General features: G+C 44.0%; 1 protein-coding gene across 6 annotated transcripts in view; it reads right to left on the minus strand.

The window, feature by feature from the left end:
• The window catches only part of PATJ (PATJ crumbs cell polarity complex component), a 3,332,662-nt gene that overhangs the window by 1,870,135 nt on the left and 1,443,798 nt on the right, over positions 1-18,729 (minus strand). For all 6 annotated transcript variants that reach the window (XM_069642041.1, XM_069642043.1, XM_069642045.1 and 3 more), the window contains one exon: positions 16,567-16,717. In XM_069642041.1, the coding sequence (XP_069498142.1) occupies positions 16,567-16,717 (151 nt within the window). The remainder of the gene's footprint in view (positions 1-16,566; positions 16,718-18,729) is intronic.

Consider the following 18,729-nt stretch of genomic DNA (forward strand, 5'->3'; position numbering starts at 1 on the left):
ATTGCAAAATCTTGGCTTTATAATGCTAAATGGATCAATAGAAACTGACGTCCCCCCGGTAGCAACGTGGAAAAATGGTTGTCAAAATGGCATCATTGACTAGATCTACACTGATCGGCTATTCCCACATGTGGATTCATTTGTAGTCGTTCCACACGACATAAGTGATCACAATCTATTAGTCTTAAAATGGCAAAGCCGTGATGCTAAATCTGAAAAACAACTATATAACTCTAAAGTCTACGTATCAGCAAGACGAAACCGACCTATTACAGAGTCTAAAGAAACAAACAGAATATAACATCAAAGATACAAATGACTACGTTATTGCACTCCAAGCCTTTAAATAATTTCGAAGGCAAGAAACCTCGATTTAAGAGTAGACACGTCTATGATAAACAAATCCACCTATATAAGAAATGTCTTAGAAGAGAGATAAGGAGTCTCAGAACTTGGCCTATAGCAGAAAGAACTGCAAAAGTTAAACTAAAAACCAGTTATAAAAATTGGTTAATAGCGCGGAAGTCCTTGATCTATCAAAATGATGGCCAACATATGTTGACAGGTCTGGCAAAAAAGAACTCAAAAGAAATCTGGAATTGCTTAAGATTAACAATTGTGAAACACAAGAAGCATTACAGATAAATGCAGTAACTGAATTCCAATGGTGAAGTTACTTCACAAAGCTGTATGCTTCCATAGAAGATCAGCACATATGCAAAAAAGGTACGCCTTTAATCTGTCCTATTGAGTTTGATATGGAAGACAGAGAATCTTATATTAAAGCTAAGTAAATCAAGAGTTCATGGACCGGACGGTCTCACAAATTTCACCCTGTTACAGAAACCAGATGAATGGGCAGGAATAATTAGCTAAATCTTCAAAAAGGTAAACATTAGCAAAAGAATTCCAAACTCATGGCAAACATCGTTCATCATACCAATATTCAAAAAAAGCAATAGACAAGACCCACAGAATTATAGACCCAAAGCCATGCTGGATGTTCCAGGCAAACCTTTTGCAAGTTTGATCATGAGAGACCTCCAGATCTGGCTACAAGAGAAAAATCTGCAAGACCTATGTCAGACGGGTTTCAGAAAAGGCCTGGGTACGTCCGTCAATCTGACCATTATAACTGTGAACAGACTACATATGATTAAAATCAAGCAAACTTTATATATAGGGTATGTAGGTTTCAGGGCAGCTTTTGATTCCATCTTGCACCATCTTGCAAAATAAACTATTGAATAAACTGAAGAACGCTGGCTGCCCAGAACACCTACTATATTTCATTCAGCATCTACATCAAAAACCTTCGATACAGATACGACTGACCCAAGAAGGAGTGCTAAGTGACCCATCTGTACAAACCGAGGATTAATGCAGGGGTGCCTGCTGGCAGCAACACGTTTTAGCTTCTTCATATCAGATATGACACAAGATCTAAAAGTGAAGATAACGTCTCTATTCCTTGCTGACAATTTGGTTTTGCTGTCCAAAACACCTAGGGGACTGCAAAACCTTCTCTCATAATTGGGCCAGTATTCTAAACGTAATGATTTAGAAATAAATACGCAGAAAACAAAGATCATGTATATTTATCCAGTGAAAAACAAAAGAAAAGCGAGATTCGCAAAATGGTACTTAGATGACAAGGCCATAGAAAATGTGGACGTATACAATTATCTAGGAGTAAACATCAGTACCTGTATTAAAGATACACTGTATTATGAAGATATTAAAGTCAAATTAAAGACAGCTATTTCCCAGGCTAAAATCATCTTAAAGAAATACGGGAAGTTTTCGATTAAGTCAGTACTTATCATTTACCTACAAAAAACTGTACCTACTCTAAGATATGAACTTGCCATTCCATCCCTATATGGGATGTACAAGTGGAAATTATGTAGTTTGCATAGGAAACTTATTGTAGGGGAATCTCAAGAAACTGTGTTGACAGCATTGGCAATATTTATGAAGAAAGCTGACCAACAATTTTCGCAATCATGGTGCAAGTTCATAAAAGATACTTTAAGCGAAGCAGATATAATAGAAGAGCTGTTGCTACAGAACCCTAATCGTGCTAAGTTGAAGATGCAACAATATGATTTGACTGTAACCATAGAAAAAACAAAAAGCTATAAATCGAATTTGCCTGGCTTAACTATTAAAAAAGGATGAAGTCCACGGAAACTATATGATCAAATTCCCGACACCTACACTTACCCAAACAATTCTTCGTCTGCGACTAAATCTGACTCATACAAGAGAAATCTAACTCGGACGATGAGAACTGAAAAAAGAGAAGAGTCTTTGCAGGTTCAAATGTGTATCGACTCAAACGGAAACTATACAACATTTGATCTCAGAACGTCAAAAACGCAATTGTAAATGTAATATTTATTTAAAACATTTATTTGAGAATCGCATCATTTTAACAACTGACTCGTTATGGACACAACTTATTATGTCTAAATCTGAGAGAGTTCAGATAGCTTTAGAAAAATACATTCTTACTCTGGACTTGGTAACCAAAGAATGAATTACACATTTATTTTTTATTAATTGTCTTACTATGCATTCTTCTTACATTTTCTCACATTGTTGTTTTACTTTTGATTTTGTAACAAAAGAATGAATTATATTATTAATTGCAAATCATATCCTCTACTCACCCTTCCTTGATATATGTTCATTTAACTTATTTCTCTTTTTCCTCTTACTTTTTTTCGTTTATAGTTTTTAAATATGTGAATGCTAAATAGACTACCAGGAATGGGTGGGACCCGCCATAGGGGTTAGCAATGGCCATGGGCAGGCAATGGGTGGGCACACAACCAAACAACACCTACAGGCTGGGTGTCCCTTCTCATATGCCCCATTTCTCCCCATCTGTACTCCAATGCAATAGTTTCATTTTATAGGTGTTGTAAGCGACAACTAATAGCCCAAACTAATAAACTGTCACAGTTTAATTGTATGAAATAATCCGTTTTGTAAAAGGTTTTTAATAAACCATAAAACAATTTTTTTTTTTAAAGGTCTACTAAATGTTCACTGATTCAGAGCACACACATTTCCTCAGGTATGCTATACCTGTAATGGCTCAGAAGCAGAACACACACATCCCATGATGGCTGCTATACTTGTAATGGCTCAGAAGAAGCACCTCCCATGAGGGCGGCTAAAGTTGCAATGGCTCAGACCACACACATCTCATCAGGGAAGCTATACCTGTAATGGCTCTGAACAAGCACATCCCATGAGGGCTGCTATACTTGTAATAGCTCAAAACACATATCTCATCTGGGCTCTTATAGTTGTAATTACATACAGTGCTGGTAAAACATCCGTCTTCAAGCAAGTGCTGCATCGGTAAGACAAACCTCACACTTTATAAGCCCAGCCTGATGGCCAAAAAAGGTTCTTACACATCTAAAAAGGAGCACTGTGAGAAACCTCAAGTCATCCCACCCACTAGTCCCCGGGGATCTGTCATCCAGGTGGCCAGGACACAGCCATTGCTTTTGGATCCAGTTCCTGGGGGTGGACCAGTGCGGGAGGATCACCTGATTGAGGGGTCTTGTGGAAGTGGGACACCGCAGGGTGAGCCGTGGTATCCCCTTCCTTGTAACAGCTTTTCCCTATCCTACCACGTAGGATACCTAAGAGCTCAAACCCTTCCCCCTTTCCCGACACGAACACTTTCTCACCGACAGTTCACAGTGAGCGACCACGCACTACCACCAGAGCCATATACCTTACATGTCACAACACTATGGACAGACAAGGTCAGGCAATTACGGATTATTACACTCTTCCCCATACTGATAGTATGCTGCTGCCGCCCTGCAACATGGGGTTAGGCACCATGTATCTGCGCATCTGAACTCTTGTCTGTACATTCCGTGTGATGCAGTACTTCTGTATGTTCCTTGTTGATCTAATCACCTCTCGAGTTTCCTTTCTGTAACCCGAAGCACTGTAACCAATCTCTTAAGTATAAGCACCAGGATACCTCTGGGTTTTGTGTGGTATATAAATAAATACAAGGCGGAGCACGAAAGCACACTCCGAGCGAGGCAAACCACACGAGGAAACAGCAGTTCCAAGATGACAGTTTAATAAAAGGAGAAAGACGGTGAGACCAAACAGAGTCGCAAGGAGCGAAGTACCTGTGACCTCTAAAGACCGTTACTTTCGTGAGCCTTGGAAAGTAAGAAACCGAAAATCAGGAACTAAGGCTGATCAAACCTGCCCAGTGTGTTGGAGGTACCCAGGGGCTCTCCCGCGTTGATAACCAAGGCAGGGAGGTGCGATTGCCGCTGTGGTACTGTCCTTGGCTCCTACAACAAAGCAGCGTCAGAAAAGACAGTACAGCCAGTGAATCGGAGAGACTGATACCAAACCAGCTTGTGTTTTGAAGCAAGGTAGCAAGCGCAACATTGTATAAAGAGAACAGTGTGTGAGGCGTTTGCAAAGACTCGGATATAATTGGAAACCAAAAGGAGTGGTTGAACTTTAAAATTCTACTTTGGGAGCATAGATACCATACACAGAGTGGTCTGGCGCCACGTGGGTGGTTATTTTGAAAGTCTGTTAGGTATCCAACTGATGCCGAGTGTGAGGAAAAGGAATACTGAGATCAAAGTGGTAATGTAACGGGTCTTGCTAAATCCAGTGCACATTTGAAAGTCTTCGATAGTTTAAAGTAAAACACAATTGGTCCGACCCCGGCTGAGGAAGACTAATTGAGTAAAATAAAGGGATCTGAGCCCAGCTGAGGGGCATCTCGGGTGAACCGTGAGTCACAGAAGAAAGAATTATCGAACATAGTTTGAAAGGGATCTGAGCCCAGAAGAGGGGGATCCAGGGTCAACACCAAAATTGAGTGCTGGAAAAGTAAAGGAATGTTTTCATGCTGTTTTTGTATACTAGGCCCTCTTGAGTCAAGAGGCTTGCAAGAAGTAAAGATGCTTGGACAAAGGTGGTCTTCAACTGTGACTTTGGAACTGTATCTTTGTGCCGCAGAAGGCAGAGTATGTGCTTTGCTCGAGTGAACCACCTCGTCCCGTGCTGAAAACGTGGGGAAGGGAGGCCAGCAGCCAGAATATCCTGGCTTATCATTTTTCTTTTTCATGAACATTACCCCACCTTATTTTGTAAATTAGTGGTAAGGACTGGAAATAGGTTTTTTAGTATAAGCCCTTTCTTTTATGTTGACAAGACTCCATTAGGACTGCATCATTATTATTTGATAGTCATAGCTTGCTCCCACCTGTAGATTTAGGCTTAGATAGGCGTTTATCTCACCCTTGTGTGAGTTCAATTAACACCCTTGAACAGTCGTCACTTTTGCCACCATGCGATCCTTACAGCACCCAGTGGTAAAGTTGCACTAGATTTGTAAATTGAGAAGAATATTTATTGGTGCTATGTCAAAAAACAAAGAGGAGCGGAAGAGCAATGCTGAACCTAAGGAATACAGGAGAACAAAGTGGCGGTTGGCGGTCCGAGAGTACAGAGAATGTAGTATTTATTCATTTATTTTGTCATTTGTAGAGCGTTCCCAGCCCTAAGCCACCTGAGCGCTAAATTGCTTGTGCACTTTACAGCAATAGTACAATGGTTGGATTAGTACAAAGTCATAGCAATAGGTCTTACATAATAGTGGTACATAGGTCGTCAGTACACGGCAGTGTGTCTTGCAATTGAATGTACAACAGTTATTCAGGCATAATGAACATGTTAATTTGGCGTATCGTCTACTGTAAAGCATTTTCCATGATAGTGATTTAACATACAGGTGAGAACTATCAGTGCAATATCTGTGCAGGAGAGCATAGATGGACCAGACAGGTTTAAGCGTGGGAGAGTCAGTGATACATATAGCTTAGGTTGGGTGGAATTGCTCATGTGAGAAGGGCCATGTTTTCAGATTCTTAAGGAAGGTCCAGTAGGTAGATTCAGATCTGACGGCTGGAGGTAACGCATTCCGATGCTGAGCAGCTACCACTGGTAAGCACTTCCCCCTCCTGCTTTCTGACGTTTGTATTTAGGAACAGTGAGAAGGTTCATGTAGGCTGTCCAGGTAGCTCTGTTGGATTTTTTTCTATGAAAATCTATTGGATAGGTATTTAGGAGCGGACAATGAGCTGCATTTATGAGTAAGTGAGAGAGTTTGGAAGGTGATTCAATAATGTACAGGCGGCACGTGGGCTTTGCGTCTCTCTGCCAAAATATGGGCATTTTTGGGGATATCGAGTGCTGCTCTGAGGGCGTTGTTTTGTATCACATGCAGTGTTTTTGGGGTTGTGTTTGTTGGTGCCTAGGTATAGTGCATTAGACAATCCAACACAGGAATTCAAGCAACAGGAAGAGAGAGACCAATGAGCTACATAAGATGGCAACAAAGAAAGTGAGAAGGGAAAGAGGTAGATAATAGGACACATACACACACAAACAATAGGAGTGAGGGATTAATGCAGAGCAAAAGATGTATAGAGACAGTAAAATAAGAAAACGCAGATCAACAGAGATGGGGAGTGCTGAAAATAGAAAATCCAGGCCATTAACATAAGAGGCAGTGCAAGAAATATCCAACTTGTTGCTCTTCCGGTCTAGGGACAAGGAGGGAAAAGTCAGACTTCAAAGCCACCTACACTACCAAACTCTCCAGTGAGGGATGTGTCGTGGAAAAATTCACCACTCAGCTAATAATTCAATCTCACAGAAGGTTGATAAGCGTCTTTGATGACAGTTGACAAAGCCGCATACAGACATCCATAGAACGGGATGAAATGAAACAACCGGATCCAAGTGATTTGACTGAACCCTGTACAGCAACTCCCCTTCCCTGGTTTACATTGCTTTTATACATTCACATAACACTGTCTTCAATGGAAGAGGAATATCAAACAACCTTTGATAGGCACAGAATACAATGTATCATGGTTATCGCAACCTGTTCCATACGGTTCTCATAATACGGTTTCAGGGTTCGAAATTGCCAAGAGCTGATTATAGCCAAGAGGAGTTTAGTTAACTTTAAACCAAGAGCTACCAGGAGCTGCATGCGACTACCCAGGCAAGTGCTGCCATACTAACATAGCTATGCGATATTAACTGTGTAGATTTGGGGATGTGTATAAAAGAATAAATGACAGACATAAAAGACATTTAAAGCATATTGGATAATATATAAAATGTTAGAGGTTGCATTTTACGCACCAGTTAGATTTTCTATGCACTATGTGGTCGCTCCTGGTTCCCCAGACGTTGCTCCTGCCTAACGAGGGAGGCCCCGATACCAGGAGCTGCTTTTTTCTCCTGGTCAACAAAGCCACATTTCAACCCCTGCAGTTTACAAATATTAACTAAATATCATGTGTGGATGAGGGCATGTTGCAACATGAGCAGACATATTCAGATACATTTTGAGCAAGTCACCAGATGCTGGTATAACTACGTTCTTACAAGCCTCAGGCAGTGCCTGGCCTGCATCATGTTGCTAATTCTACACATGGAAGTTCGCCTCGCCAGACAAGGCAGTGTTCTACATCTTGCTTATCTGAGTTGAAGTGGAAATATACGTAAATAACGGACAGACTATGCAGCGGGCTACTTCTCACAGTGTGCCTAGTGTGCATTCTGTTAAGACATGTGCACAAGAGATAGGGTTAGGCTGCCCCGTAACAGTGCATCATAATTCAAAACTGCTAAATTCAGGTGAAGCTTAGCTTTGCATATAAGGCATAGAAGGCATTAAAGGAATGGCAGAAGAAAAAGTTACTTACCCCATGGTAATGTTGTTCTTTTGATTGGATTGTCCTCGCACGTATTCCTCACCTCATGGTAAATATCTCTCCAGCTTTGATGCTTTGGAAATCTTTTTCGACAGAGTCCCTCTATGCAGTGAAGTTGAGTCCATGTACCTCGAGGGCTTCCGTTCGACGGTCAACATCATCAACAGTATAAATAGCGCATGCAGCACCCGTTGGCTACAGTTCTTTTTTTCCGCTTCTGAAGAGCAATTATCAGGTGTACCCAAGACCGTAGGCTCACAGAAACGTAAAGTGTAATAACACGTAAATTGTACGGCGGGGAAGGCTGGGAGTGGTGATGAGGAATACGTGGGAGGAACATCCAAGCGAAAGACCGTTACCAGGGGTAAGTAACTTGTTCTTTGAATGAATTGTGTCCTCCCACGTATTCCTCATCTTATAATAGACTCACAAAGCAGTAATAATTTGGAGGTGAGAGGACCAATTAAATTTATATCTAATCATAGACTGAATGGAGGACGGCTTTTGCAAAATGTTCTCCCTAACTGGAAGATGAATACAGATAGTAATGTTTTACGAATGTATGGATAGACAACCAAGTGGTATATCATCGATTGGGACATCGCTTTGAAGAGCAGCGGAGGGTTCCATGCCCCTTGTGGAATGAGCCCTTTGGCATTCCGGTGGGTCCTTGCCCGCTAATCTGTAGCATTCGCCAATAGCCAGGATGATCCATCTGGATATTGTTAGTTTAGTAACCACAAAGCCCAATTTAGGGCCAGTATAGCCTATGAAAAGTTGGTCATCTCGGCGAAATTTAGTCATTCTGGATGTATAAAAACAGAGCCCTTTTTGGGTCCAGTCTATGAAGCCTCTTCTCCTCCTTTCGTGGATGAGGAGATGGATAGAATGTTGGCAAGCTAATTATTTGTGACGAGTGGAAGTCGGAGACTAAAAGAGGGTTTTACCCTGGGAGTAACTTTGTCTTTATGGAATACCGTATGAGGAGGTTTGCAAGAAAGAGCCTGCAACCCACTTACCCTGCGGGCTGACGTTATTGCAATAAGCAAAACGGTTTTTAATGTCAAGAGTCTTAAAGAACAGGAGTGTAAAGGCAGAAAGGGAACATATGTTAAAAACTTTATAACAAGATTGAGCTCCCATACAGGTACATTGAATGGAACTGGTGGGTATATAATAGTAAGGCCTTTCAAGAATTGGACTATCAGAGGGATCTTAAAATAAGCGCTCTGAGGAGTGCTTCATAATAGAAAGCGCTGCTAGGTAACCCTTAATGGTTCCAATCTGGAACCCCAGATTTGCTAAATGTAACAGAAAGGAAAGCACCATAGGTGTGTCACCTAGAAATGGTTCCACATTCTATCCCAGCACCAGTTGCTGAACTTGTTCCAATGGCAACGGTACAAAGATTTACTTTCTGCCCTTCTGGCTGAAAGCAAAATCTCCATTACGTCATCCGGGTGGTTCCCAATCCTTGTACCTCAGCCTTTCAGAAATCATGCGTGAAGGCTGAGTGTCTTGACCTCTGGATCTAAAACCCGACCTTCCTCTTGCGAGAGAAGATCCTCTCTTTGTGGAAGACATATTGGAGAGCAGATGGACAAGTCAAGAAGGTCCCGGTGCCACGTGATCCTGGCCCAATCCAGAGCAATTAGGATCATGGATTTCACGAACTTTCACAACCTCCTGATCACATGAGGAATGACGGGGACTGGAGGAAATGCATACAGGAGTGGAAATTCCATGTCCACCACAAACGTGTCTTCTAGAGCTCATCTTGGTGGATATTCCCTGGAGTAGTACTGTTTGCACTTCTGGTAGACACCTGTCGCGAACAGATCCACTTGAGGGGTTCCCCAAAGGGTGACGATCGCTTTAAGGACTTCGTGAGCTAGTTCTCACTCATGGGAGACTGTGCTCTGCCTGCTCAGAGCGTCTGCGGCCGTGTTCTGCTCTCCAGCTAGGTGAACTGCCGACAGATTCCTTCTTGTACTGCCCAGAACCAGAACTGCATTGCCTCTCTGCACAGTGGTAGTGACCCTACACCTCCTCTCTTGTTGAGGTATCACATGGCAACTGTGTTGTCCGTTATATCAGGACATTCTTTCCCGGTACAGAGGGCAGAAAGGCTTTCAGCGCTAGTCTGATCGCCCAAAGCTCCAAAAGGTTGATATGTAGTTTGGTGTGGGCTCCCCACCTAGTGAGTGAGGCGTCTGGCCATGGTTGCCAAAACGATTCTTCTTTGAGAATGTTGTCTTTGCAAGCCCAACACAGAAGGTCCTGTAAAGCAACTCTGTTCGGAACTTGCAGGTAGTCCGACATCTTGCCTGAGAACTGGGACCACAGAGTCCTGAGAGTCCATTGAAGGGATCTCATTCTCAGGCAGGCCACTGGAACCAGGAAAATGCAGGATGCCATGAGACAGAGCAACCTCAGAAAATCAAAGGCTGGAAGATACTGAGCACTCTGGAATTTGGTAACCATCTGTCACGACCCATGACCAGGAACCCCACTGGCATGGTCACATGCCAGGTAGGGTTAGGGCTTGGGGTTCATTTGTGGCCCCAAGGGCCTTGCATTTTCACCAGGGACTCTCCTGGAGTCAGTCCTGGCGCGTTTGGCGCCAGGCTCATATTTGGAATGGGACTTGAAGGGACTACTTTTTATGTGGAGGCCTACAGCCAACTGTCATGATCTCTGCTTCCAAAAGGCCAGGACTTACCCAACTCCCTTGGAAGCAGACCCATAACCCAGGTTCCGAGTGCCAGCCAGCCCCAATTGGGACCTTTTGGACCCTGTCCTGGCGCCAGTGGCGCCAGGCTCATAAATATGCCCATTCCCAGCGCTGCAAGCGCCGGGCTCATAATGCTTGGGTGGACTTACCTGCAGCAGACCATGCTGCTTACTTACCTGCCAGTTGAACCCCTGATACTCTTCTGTTTGGGACTACTTTTCCTGTTGGGTGGGGCAGGAGCCACTCCCTAGGTTCAGAACACTGGAACTCTTCTGGAAAGCAGGAACTCTTTTCTTACCTAGGCGTGGCTGTGGAAGGAGACACCTAAGCACTACAGGAGGCTATTTAAACCACACCCGATGGATGAATCTTGCTTTGCGTTATTCTGCATCCTCTGCAGCAGAACGCTCATCGTGTCTTCTGCATCTGATCCTGGGCCTAAAGGAAAAAGTCTTACCATCCTGAATCCAGTCTTCAGCAACATCTATAAAGACAAGAAAGAACAGGTTAGCACTACGGTCTTCAGTGACAGCGCATCTCTTACCTGGTCCATCGGCTGTCACCAAAGCCTCGCGCAGCATTCCTGCATCTGAAAGACAAAGGCTTACCTACTCTTGACGCGCTCCGGAGGTCATCGCGCTGCATCCCACATCTGTAAGACAAAAGAAGGTGCGTTTAAAGACATTGGGTAACGTTCAATACTCACGTGCCATTACTCCATCCACGCCGAACTCAGTGGGCATTCCGGCATCCTTCAGCAGCTCCGAACTGGTACCTGCAAAATAAAAGGACAGTTAGTGCGCATCGTGAAGCAAGCAACAAGCGCTTACTTACGCGCTTCCAGGCGCTTCTATTCCGCATACGGGTCCATCCTCAACTCACTTCAGCCAGTCAACCGCCATCGCCGGAACCCTGCAAAATAAGAGACAGCATTACAAAAGACTTTTAAAGACATTTGAAATATTCGGAACTCACCGTTCGTGAAGTAAACGACGGACAGCAGTCCTCTGAAGTCAAGAGGCCTGCGCTACCTATCCAGTGAAGAAACTGGTTACAGCACCCTGCCCCGAGGCAGATGGAGAGCTTGGCGTTCACTTACCTAAGGTGAGAGCGTTAACCTTTGGGGTTCTACAGGAGAGGAGAAAAGGAAAGAGATAGGGACACCCCAATAACCCCAGTTCATTAATCCCATATTTTCTATCTGCAGACATCTTACTCTTCGAGTCAGGCATACAGTGCACAGAGGTCCAGCCCAAAGAGCCAACCGGGTGGTGCACATCACTTTTGAAGATACGGTAGTTGCCCAGTCAAGACCGGCGCCTCTGCGAGATTCAGGTGAGCGTTACACCAACATGGAGATACCCACATAGTCTAGTCCCTAAGAACCAGACTGTGCGGTGCAGTGTTTTAGGGTGTGGTAGCCCGGACTACTTTATCTGGACTACTTTACAGGGTAGGCTATATAAACCACACCCAAGCTAAAGAACGTTCTTCACGTTATTCTGCAGCCAGCAGCGTAGCGCTCACCTTGTTGAGAGACCAGCACCCGGCGTTCCTGGAATCGCGGACCTGCAGCGGAGACAAAAGATCATTAGCAGTTCCAGCTTACCTGCAGTCTTCCATCCTTCAATCCCAGCTGCTCGCGGTCTTCCATCCCATTGGCAGCGTCTTCAGGACATTGTGCTCGCACCGGAACGAAGCACCTGGGGAGGAGAGAAAAAGGGACAACGTTCAACAGGTTACTCACGGCAATCTCAGCAGCAACCAAAATCTCCTCACCTGGCTGGGCATATATTGGCCGGTTAGCCCAAAAAGATATTAGCGCGCCGCACTTCGCGCTCAACCTACCTTTCTTCATACGCTCCGCGTCCAGAAATCCCAGCAGGAGCCGAACCTAAGCAGCGCACCCAGCGAACCTCTGCATACCTAAGGGGGAAACAATCAGGGAAAGACATTAATAGCCCGAAAGAAAGCAAAGGCCCTCAAAGACTACTATAATCAAACTTACCTCTTTAAAGACAGTTGAATGGGTTGGCATCAGTGAAGTTAACTCAGTCGCTTCAACCTGCAGAAACTACGCGCCCCTGCGCAGAAAGCAAGACGGAGAGCATGCCAGACATCATAACAAGGTGAGGAGGGGGGCCTTCAGGTTGAGTCCAAGGGGCTGGTGGGAGGAACCGAAATCTGAACCTAAGCCCTGTCCTCCTGTGTTTTCAGGCCCACCTGCCATAGAAGACATCATCCCGAATTGAGTACATCTGGGGGGACATCCGGCAACCAGGGCATAAAGGCGTCCCGTGGATATCAGGTGAGCGCAACACCATCTGCAAAATGTGTTGAGCTCTCACCTCGGGTGGCAAGGCTTTCCACGAGGTAGTATCTACGACTGCTCCAATAAATTGGAGTCTTTGGGATGGTATCATGTGGGACTTCTTGTAATTGAGGGAGAAGCCCAGTCTGTGGAGCGAGTGGCAAGTTATGCTGAGTTGTTCCCGGGCTTGTTCGTGTGATCGCGTGAATGAGCCCTGATCAGCCAATCAACCAGGTACGGGTAGACGTGAATCCCCCCTCTCCTGAGACTCGCAACCGCCATCTACTTGGTGAAAACCCTCAGGCGGGGGGGTCAGCCCGAATGGCAGAACTCAAAACTGATAATGAGAACAGCCAACCGCGAACTTCAGGTACTTTCTGTGCCTGAGATGGATTGGCACATGAAAGTAAGCATCATGAAGGTCCAATGATACCAACCAGTCTTGGAGTTGGAGAGTCTGAAGGATCTGAGAAAGGGTAATCACCTTGAACTTGTCCTTCCTGAGGAACTTGTTCAAGTTTCTTAAGTCCAAGATGGGTCTCAATCCTCCATCCTTTTTGGGGGATTAGAAAATACAGGATCAACCCTTGTTCCTCTCTGCTACATGTACATTTCTATTGCACCTTTCTCTAGTATGGTCAAGATTTCCTGCCCAAAGAGTAGATCCGGAATTGTGACAAAGCTGAATCCTGTTGGATGATCCTGAGGGCCTTTTTTGGAAAAGGAAGACAGTAACCTTGGGCCACAGTTCCCAATGCCCAAGCATCTGAAGTAATGCCCTGCCATTCATTCAGATACTGAGAAAGTCTGCCTCCCACCGGGGTCTTGAGGGTTAAGGCCTAAGAGTGGTTTAGAGGTGGCTGAAGCAGCAGCTGAGGGTAAAGTTGCCGCTGCTTGGGCTGACTTAGCACCTCTCCCTCGTCCATCACGAGGGAATCTTCTCGGACCCCATTGGCCAGCTTGTTTTCTTCCTTTTCCAATTGAGGAGTAGAAACGAAAGGACTGAAAAGGGTTGTTGAGGTTGTCTAATGGCGGCGCTAAGGGATTTAGCCACCGCCTTTGAGGTCTGCAGCTTCTCCAAACTCTCATCCGCCTTGCTGCCAAACAACCTCGAGCCGTCAAAGGGCATGTTGAGTAGTCTTGCCTGCACATCTGGTGCACCCAACGGCTTCCTCAACCACGCAGTTTCCGGGGTCTCCCAATTAGCGGAGACTTTTGTCTGTAATGCCATGTGGGAAGGTACAATTGGGTCTTTCGGAGGACCCTTGTCCAAGATGTCAGTCATATCATCTTGCACGAACGGTGGAGTAGGCCTAGTCCATCCCATAAATTCAATAACCTTCCCCATCAGTTTTCTGTACAATGAGTCAGCATGCTCAGAGGGGTCATGCCTGGCAAACTCTGGCGAGGTATCCAAGTCACTAGCTGACTGGAGATTATCATACAAACCTCCTAGCCTAGATTTGTCAGATACAAGTTCCTCTGGCACATTGGGGGTGCCAAACTGTAGACCAAAAGGTGGTGTATTGTCATAACAGGGTTGTTCTTCCTCATATGTAGCTGACAGACACTTAAATTTGTCTATTTTAGGTAAAGGCTTGTAAACCTTGTCTTTGTCAACCGCTTCAACAACGATATTGGTGTTTAAGTTTTCAATGCCTTGTGCTTCTTCGACAGAATGATATTGGACTCGGCTCTCCACCCATCGAAGCTCTCAAAGATTTTTCGACGAGTCGAGAATTATCTTGATGTGACACCTACTTTAAGCTCAGCTTCGAAGATCCTTATGCATAGCGACTGGTGCATGGCTCTTTTGCTTTTCATTCAAGGGGGTCAAGGCCACATTCACGAATATTTGCATCATTTCACTACGAAAGGCTTCCTACTTAGCAAAGGAATCGGATTTCGTAGACACCGGATTACCTCCGATGAGAAATTAGTGGAGGTCGACGGTGACCTATGGCGCCTCTTCTTCGCCTTCTTAGAGGAAGAAGAGTGGCGCGATCAACTCCTCGATCAGGACTTTTAGATTTTTTGCGTCAGGAAGAATCCCTCTACTTTTTCTCCCTCTTCGAAAGTGACTTTGACGCATATCTCCCCAACGCCAGTTTACCTCTATGCTCCCTGCGAGCCTTCTCGACCATCACATGACAGGGTCCACAGACGGCAGTACAATTCCCGGAGCCCAAACACCACAGACACATGCGGTGGGGGTCAGTGATCGACATTTTTGACCCGCAGTCCTGGCACTTTTTTAAACCCGACTTGGGCGCTGATGGAGTCGAAGAAAACATGAGGGGGTGCTGCACAGCCATGCATTCTGATGCAAAGATGAACCGCTGCTGGCGGCATCGAGCATGGTGCGTCCTGTGAATACTGTCGGGGCCAAAGCCAAATGTCAATCTGCTGCATTCTACTTCTCCGCTGGAGTAAATGATAGTGTGGGAAAGGGTATGTGCAATGTAGGAGCTGGTGCTCTGAGGTATCCCTCGAGCGGAAGTAATGACTCCACTTGTTGGAAAAAGAAAAAAAAAAGAGTGGTGTCTAGAAAGGCAGAAACCAAAATGCACCTTTTTATCATCCTCCCACAGTATGTATGGACATAAACTGTGGGGTCCGACACAGGCATTTGAGTCCCGGAGTCCAAGCAGGGCTTGAAACCTTCTGAGGGTTGGACATGATGGAGGGAATGTAGCAGAGCTAAGTGACATTCCCGAAGTGTACTGAGTGAACGGAAAAAGGAACTGAGGTCATGGTGAAATCATACATACTAGCCCTGTCATATCCGGCATCTCTTTCGCCCATTAAGGATGAACTGCTCCAGCGGACCATAATGATTCCCAGTGAGCCATACAAATACAGCTGTAAAAATAGCTGCAGTTATATGTGTTGGTGTTCCCTCCTCATTTTAAGAAGGAAGAGCCAATGGCAAGCATTAATTTAAAAGTCCTACTCCAGGGACATATTTGTGGGACCCCTTACCAAACAACACCACTCGCAGCTTCAGTTTTCGCCTCCTCTCTTCTCTGCAAAGAAAATGATACTGTCAGACCAAGAGTCAACATTCCACACTCTATTAGGTCTACAAAGAAGAGAGAACCCCTGCAGTAGAATAAAACTGACTACAGAGAGTGATATCACTGTCAAACATGGAAAAGGAAAATATCAACCCTCTGGTAACAGGAACTGCAGCCCCGTAGGAAAGAAGATGAATGGCAAGCAGTAATGTTTCCCTCAATCATAATTTAAGATGAGAGTGAGTGTTTTGTCATGGTAGGAAGAGGAAGGCAGCCACAGCACCTGAAGGATCTGAAATAAGTCAAAGCATTTAACATTTCTACCTGAAAATTAATGTAATGAAAAAGATAAGGACACAAAACTGTGTGGACTGAATAGTAAGCAGCTTGAGTGGTGAATGCAAAAAGATTATTCAAACTTCAGTGTACAGAAATATACATAACCCAAATGCCGATAGGAATGTAATAGGGAGAGACCAAAAAAGGGAAGGGAAAATGGGGGAGTTTATTTCCAGCAACAGAGGAAGCCTCGCTGGAAAGTCACTTCCCACTGGCTAAAAACAGCTGGCAAAGTTGTGTCTCTGCTACTTATCAGCTCAATATAAAAAAGTGACAACAGAGAAGCATTTAAAAAAACAATAGAAACAATAGAAACAGATTTACTACATATTATAAGCAGGCCCTCTTTACGTACAGTACCTGGATAACACCACCCGAACACGAGAAGCAGTTTTCATAGGTCTCTGGCTTCCAATGTCATATTTTTCTTTTTTGTTCTGTAACCCTGCAGCAACTGCATCAGGATCAAAAATCAACCCTGGGCCTTTCAGGTCACTTGATGTAACTGTAACTGGAGATAAATTGTCAATGTAACTCTTACTTTCAATATGGTTTTCTACAGTAAATACATTTTGCTTTATTTGATTGGAACAGTGAAAATATACTGAGATGTCTCTATTGGAACAAAAGTAACCTTTAACGTGCGTTTTATGTTGTGGAAACAAAATGTCAAGGGAAGTAAGAAAGAGGGCCACAGGGTCTTTATCGAGTAAAGCAAACATTACTTTTGTACTGCTAAATAGACTACCAGGAATGGGTGGGACCCGCCATAGGGGTTAGCAATGGCCATGGGCAGGCAATGGGTGGGCACACAACCAAACACCACCTACAGGCTGGGTGTCCCTTCTCATATGCCCCATTTCTCCCCATCTGTACTCCAATGCAATAGTTTCATTTTATAGGTGTTGTAAGCGACAACTAATAGCCCAAACTAATAAACTGTCACCGATTTCGAACACGGCACACCCCCGCCAGGGACTCCTTCCCCTGACAATGAATGTGGCGCACAATAAAAACGCTTTTTATCTTTAATCATCCACGGGTTCTTTATTTGAGTAGGCCCCCAACCCAGTCTTGCACCCACCTTCTACAAACACCCCATGTCACAATGGACCAGGAACCAGGCCGGTGTGTATCAATAAGATATTAATTTATTATTTCATGGAAAAGGAAAAATGCTCAAACAATTTACAATAGCCACCAATGTTGGGGTAATACAAATGCAATGATTACTAAATCCTATCCCAGTTCACATGAATCTTTAATGGCAAAACAGGAAAAATAACAATTTTAAAGCAATGAATAGCACTAATGTTTGGCACTCCCCCCTGCAACACTCGCCCCCAAACATTAGCTAACGTAATTCCATTTGGATGGAAGGCAGTGGCAAAGAGTCAGGATAAAGAGAGAAAAATCAGATTTGGAATACAACCCCCACCCCAAGATTGGAGGGTGGAAAAGAAAGTGAAAATCCGTTTTAGGCGCAAAACAGCAGAATCAGATTTTGCTTATTATGCACATGGCTATGGAACAGAATGGAAGGAAATTCGTGTTGCTACACTTGTGGAGATATGCCCACAACACTAACAAATGAAATATCCAATAATGCCTTCTGCAAAATGCTCAAAACCACACTGTTTTGCTAGATCTAACCAATATAGATAGGCTGTTCAAATGTAACCTAAGTAACAGCATAACATAGGGCATGTTGCCATTCTCTGTACCACTGTGCCTGTTTCTATGTACTGTCACACCTGTGCATTGCTATGCCTATGTTCGAAGTTGAGTACTCTGTAACAGCGCCAGGGACGATGTGCACTTTATAAATGCAAATAAATTAAATAAATACTTTTTTTTTTTAAAGCCGATAGACTATTAATCCGCACACAGAACAACGTCAAAACAAGGCAAGAACATCAATTTTGGGGAAGAAAGTAAATGCAAAAGAAAATACACATGGCAACGGAAATTCGTTTTACACTGGATTTATGGTGACAGGCAGCCAAGGAAAAGGATTAGCTGTCAAAATCGGAAATCTGTTTTCAAGAACAAGAACACATGCAGGTAGGATTCTAGACAATGGGGATTGCTCTTAATGGGACTACAGATCGGGTTTCAATGGGACAAATGCATGTTAAGAATTCGGAATAAGGCACACAATACATTCGGTTTTTCAGTGACAATGAGACAATTCTTAGAGACTATATTTTAAAGACTATAGTTATTAAAGAAAGACACTAGGCGCAAGGGGGTTAATTTCGATTTTTAACAAGCTTACACCATGCATTTCCTTATAGGGGAATTCATTGATTTACTTCAAATTAATGCTAAGGATTTATACAAGCTACTGAGAGATTTATCACAGGGAATATGCTAATATACACAGGCTAAACTAGTTCTTCCTACTATTTATAAATATTCCAATCAAAGAGCAGACTTTAAATACTGCATTGAAAAACTTTAATGCGATATATAACCTCCATAGTACAGCACGTTACCTCCTAAATGCAGATCTAAAGGGCT

The sequence above is a fragment of the Ambystoma mexicanum genome, chromosome 1q, assembly GCF_040938575.1.
Source record: "Ambystoma mexicanum isolate Mex_15411 chromosome 1q, UKY_AmexF1_1, whole genome shotgun sequence".
Lineage (NCBI taxonomy): Eukaryota > Metazoa > Chordata > Amphibia > Caudata > Ambystomatidae > Ambystoma > Ambystoma mexicanum.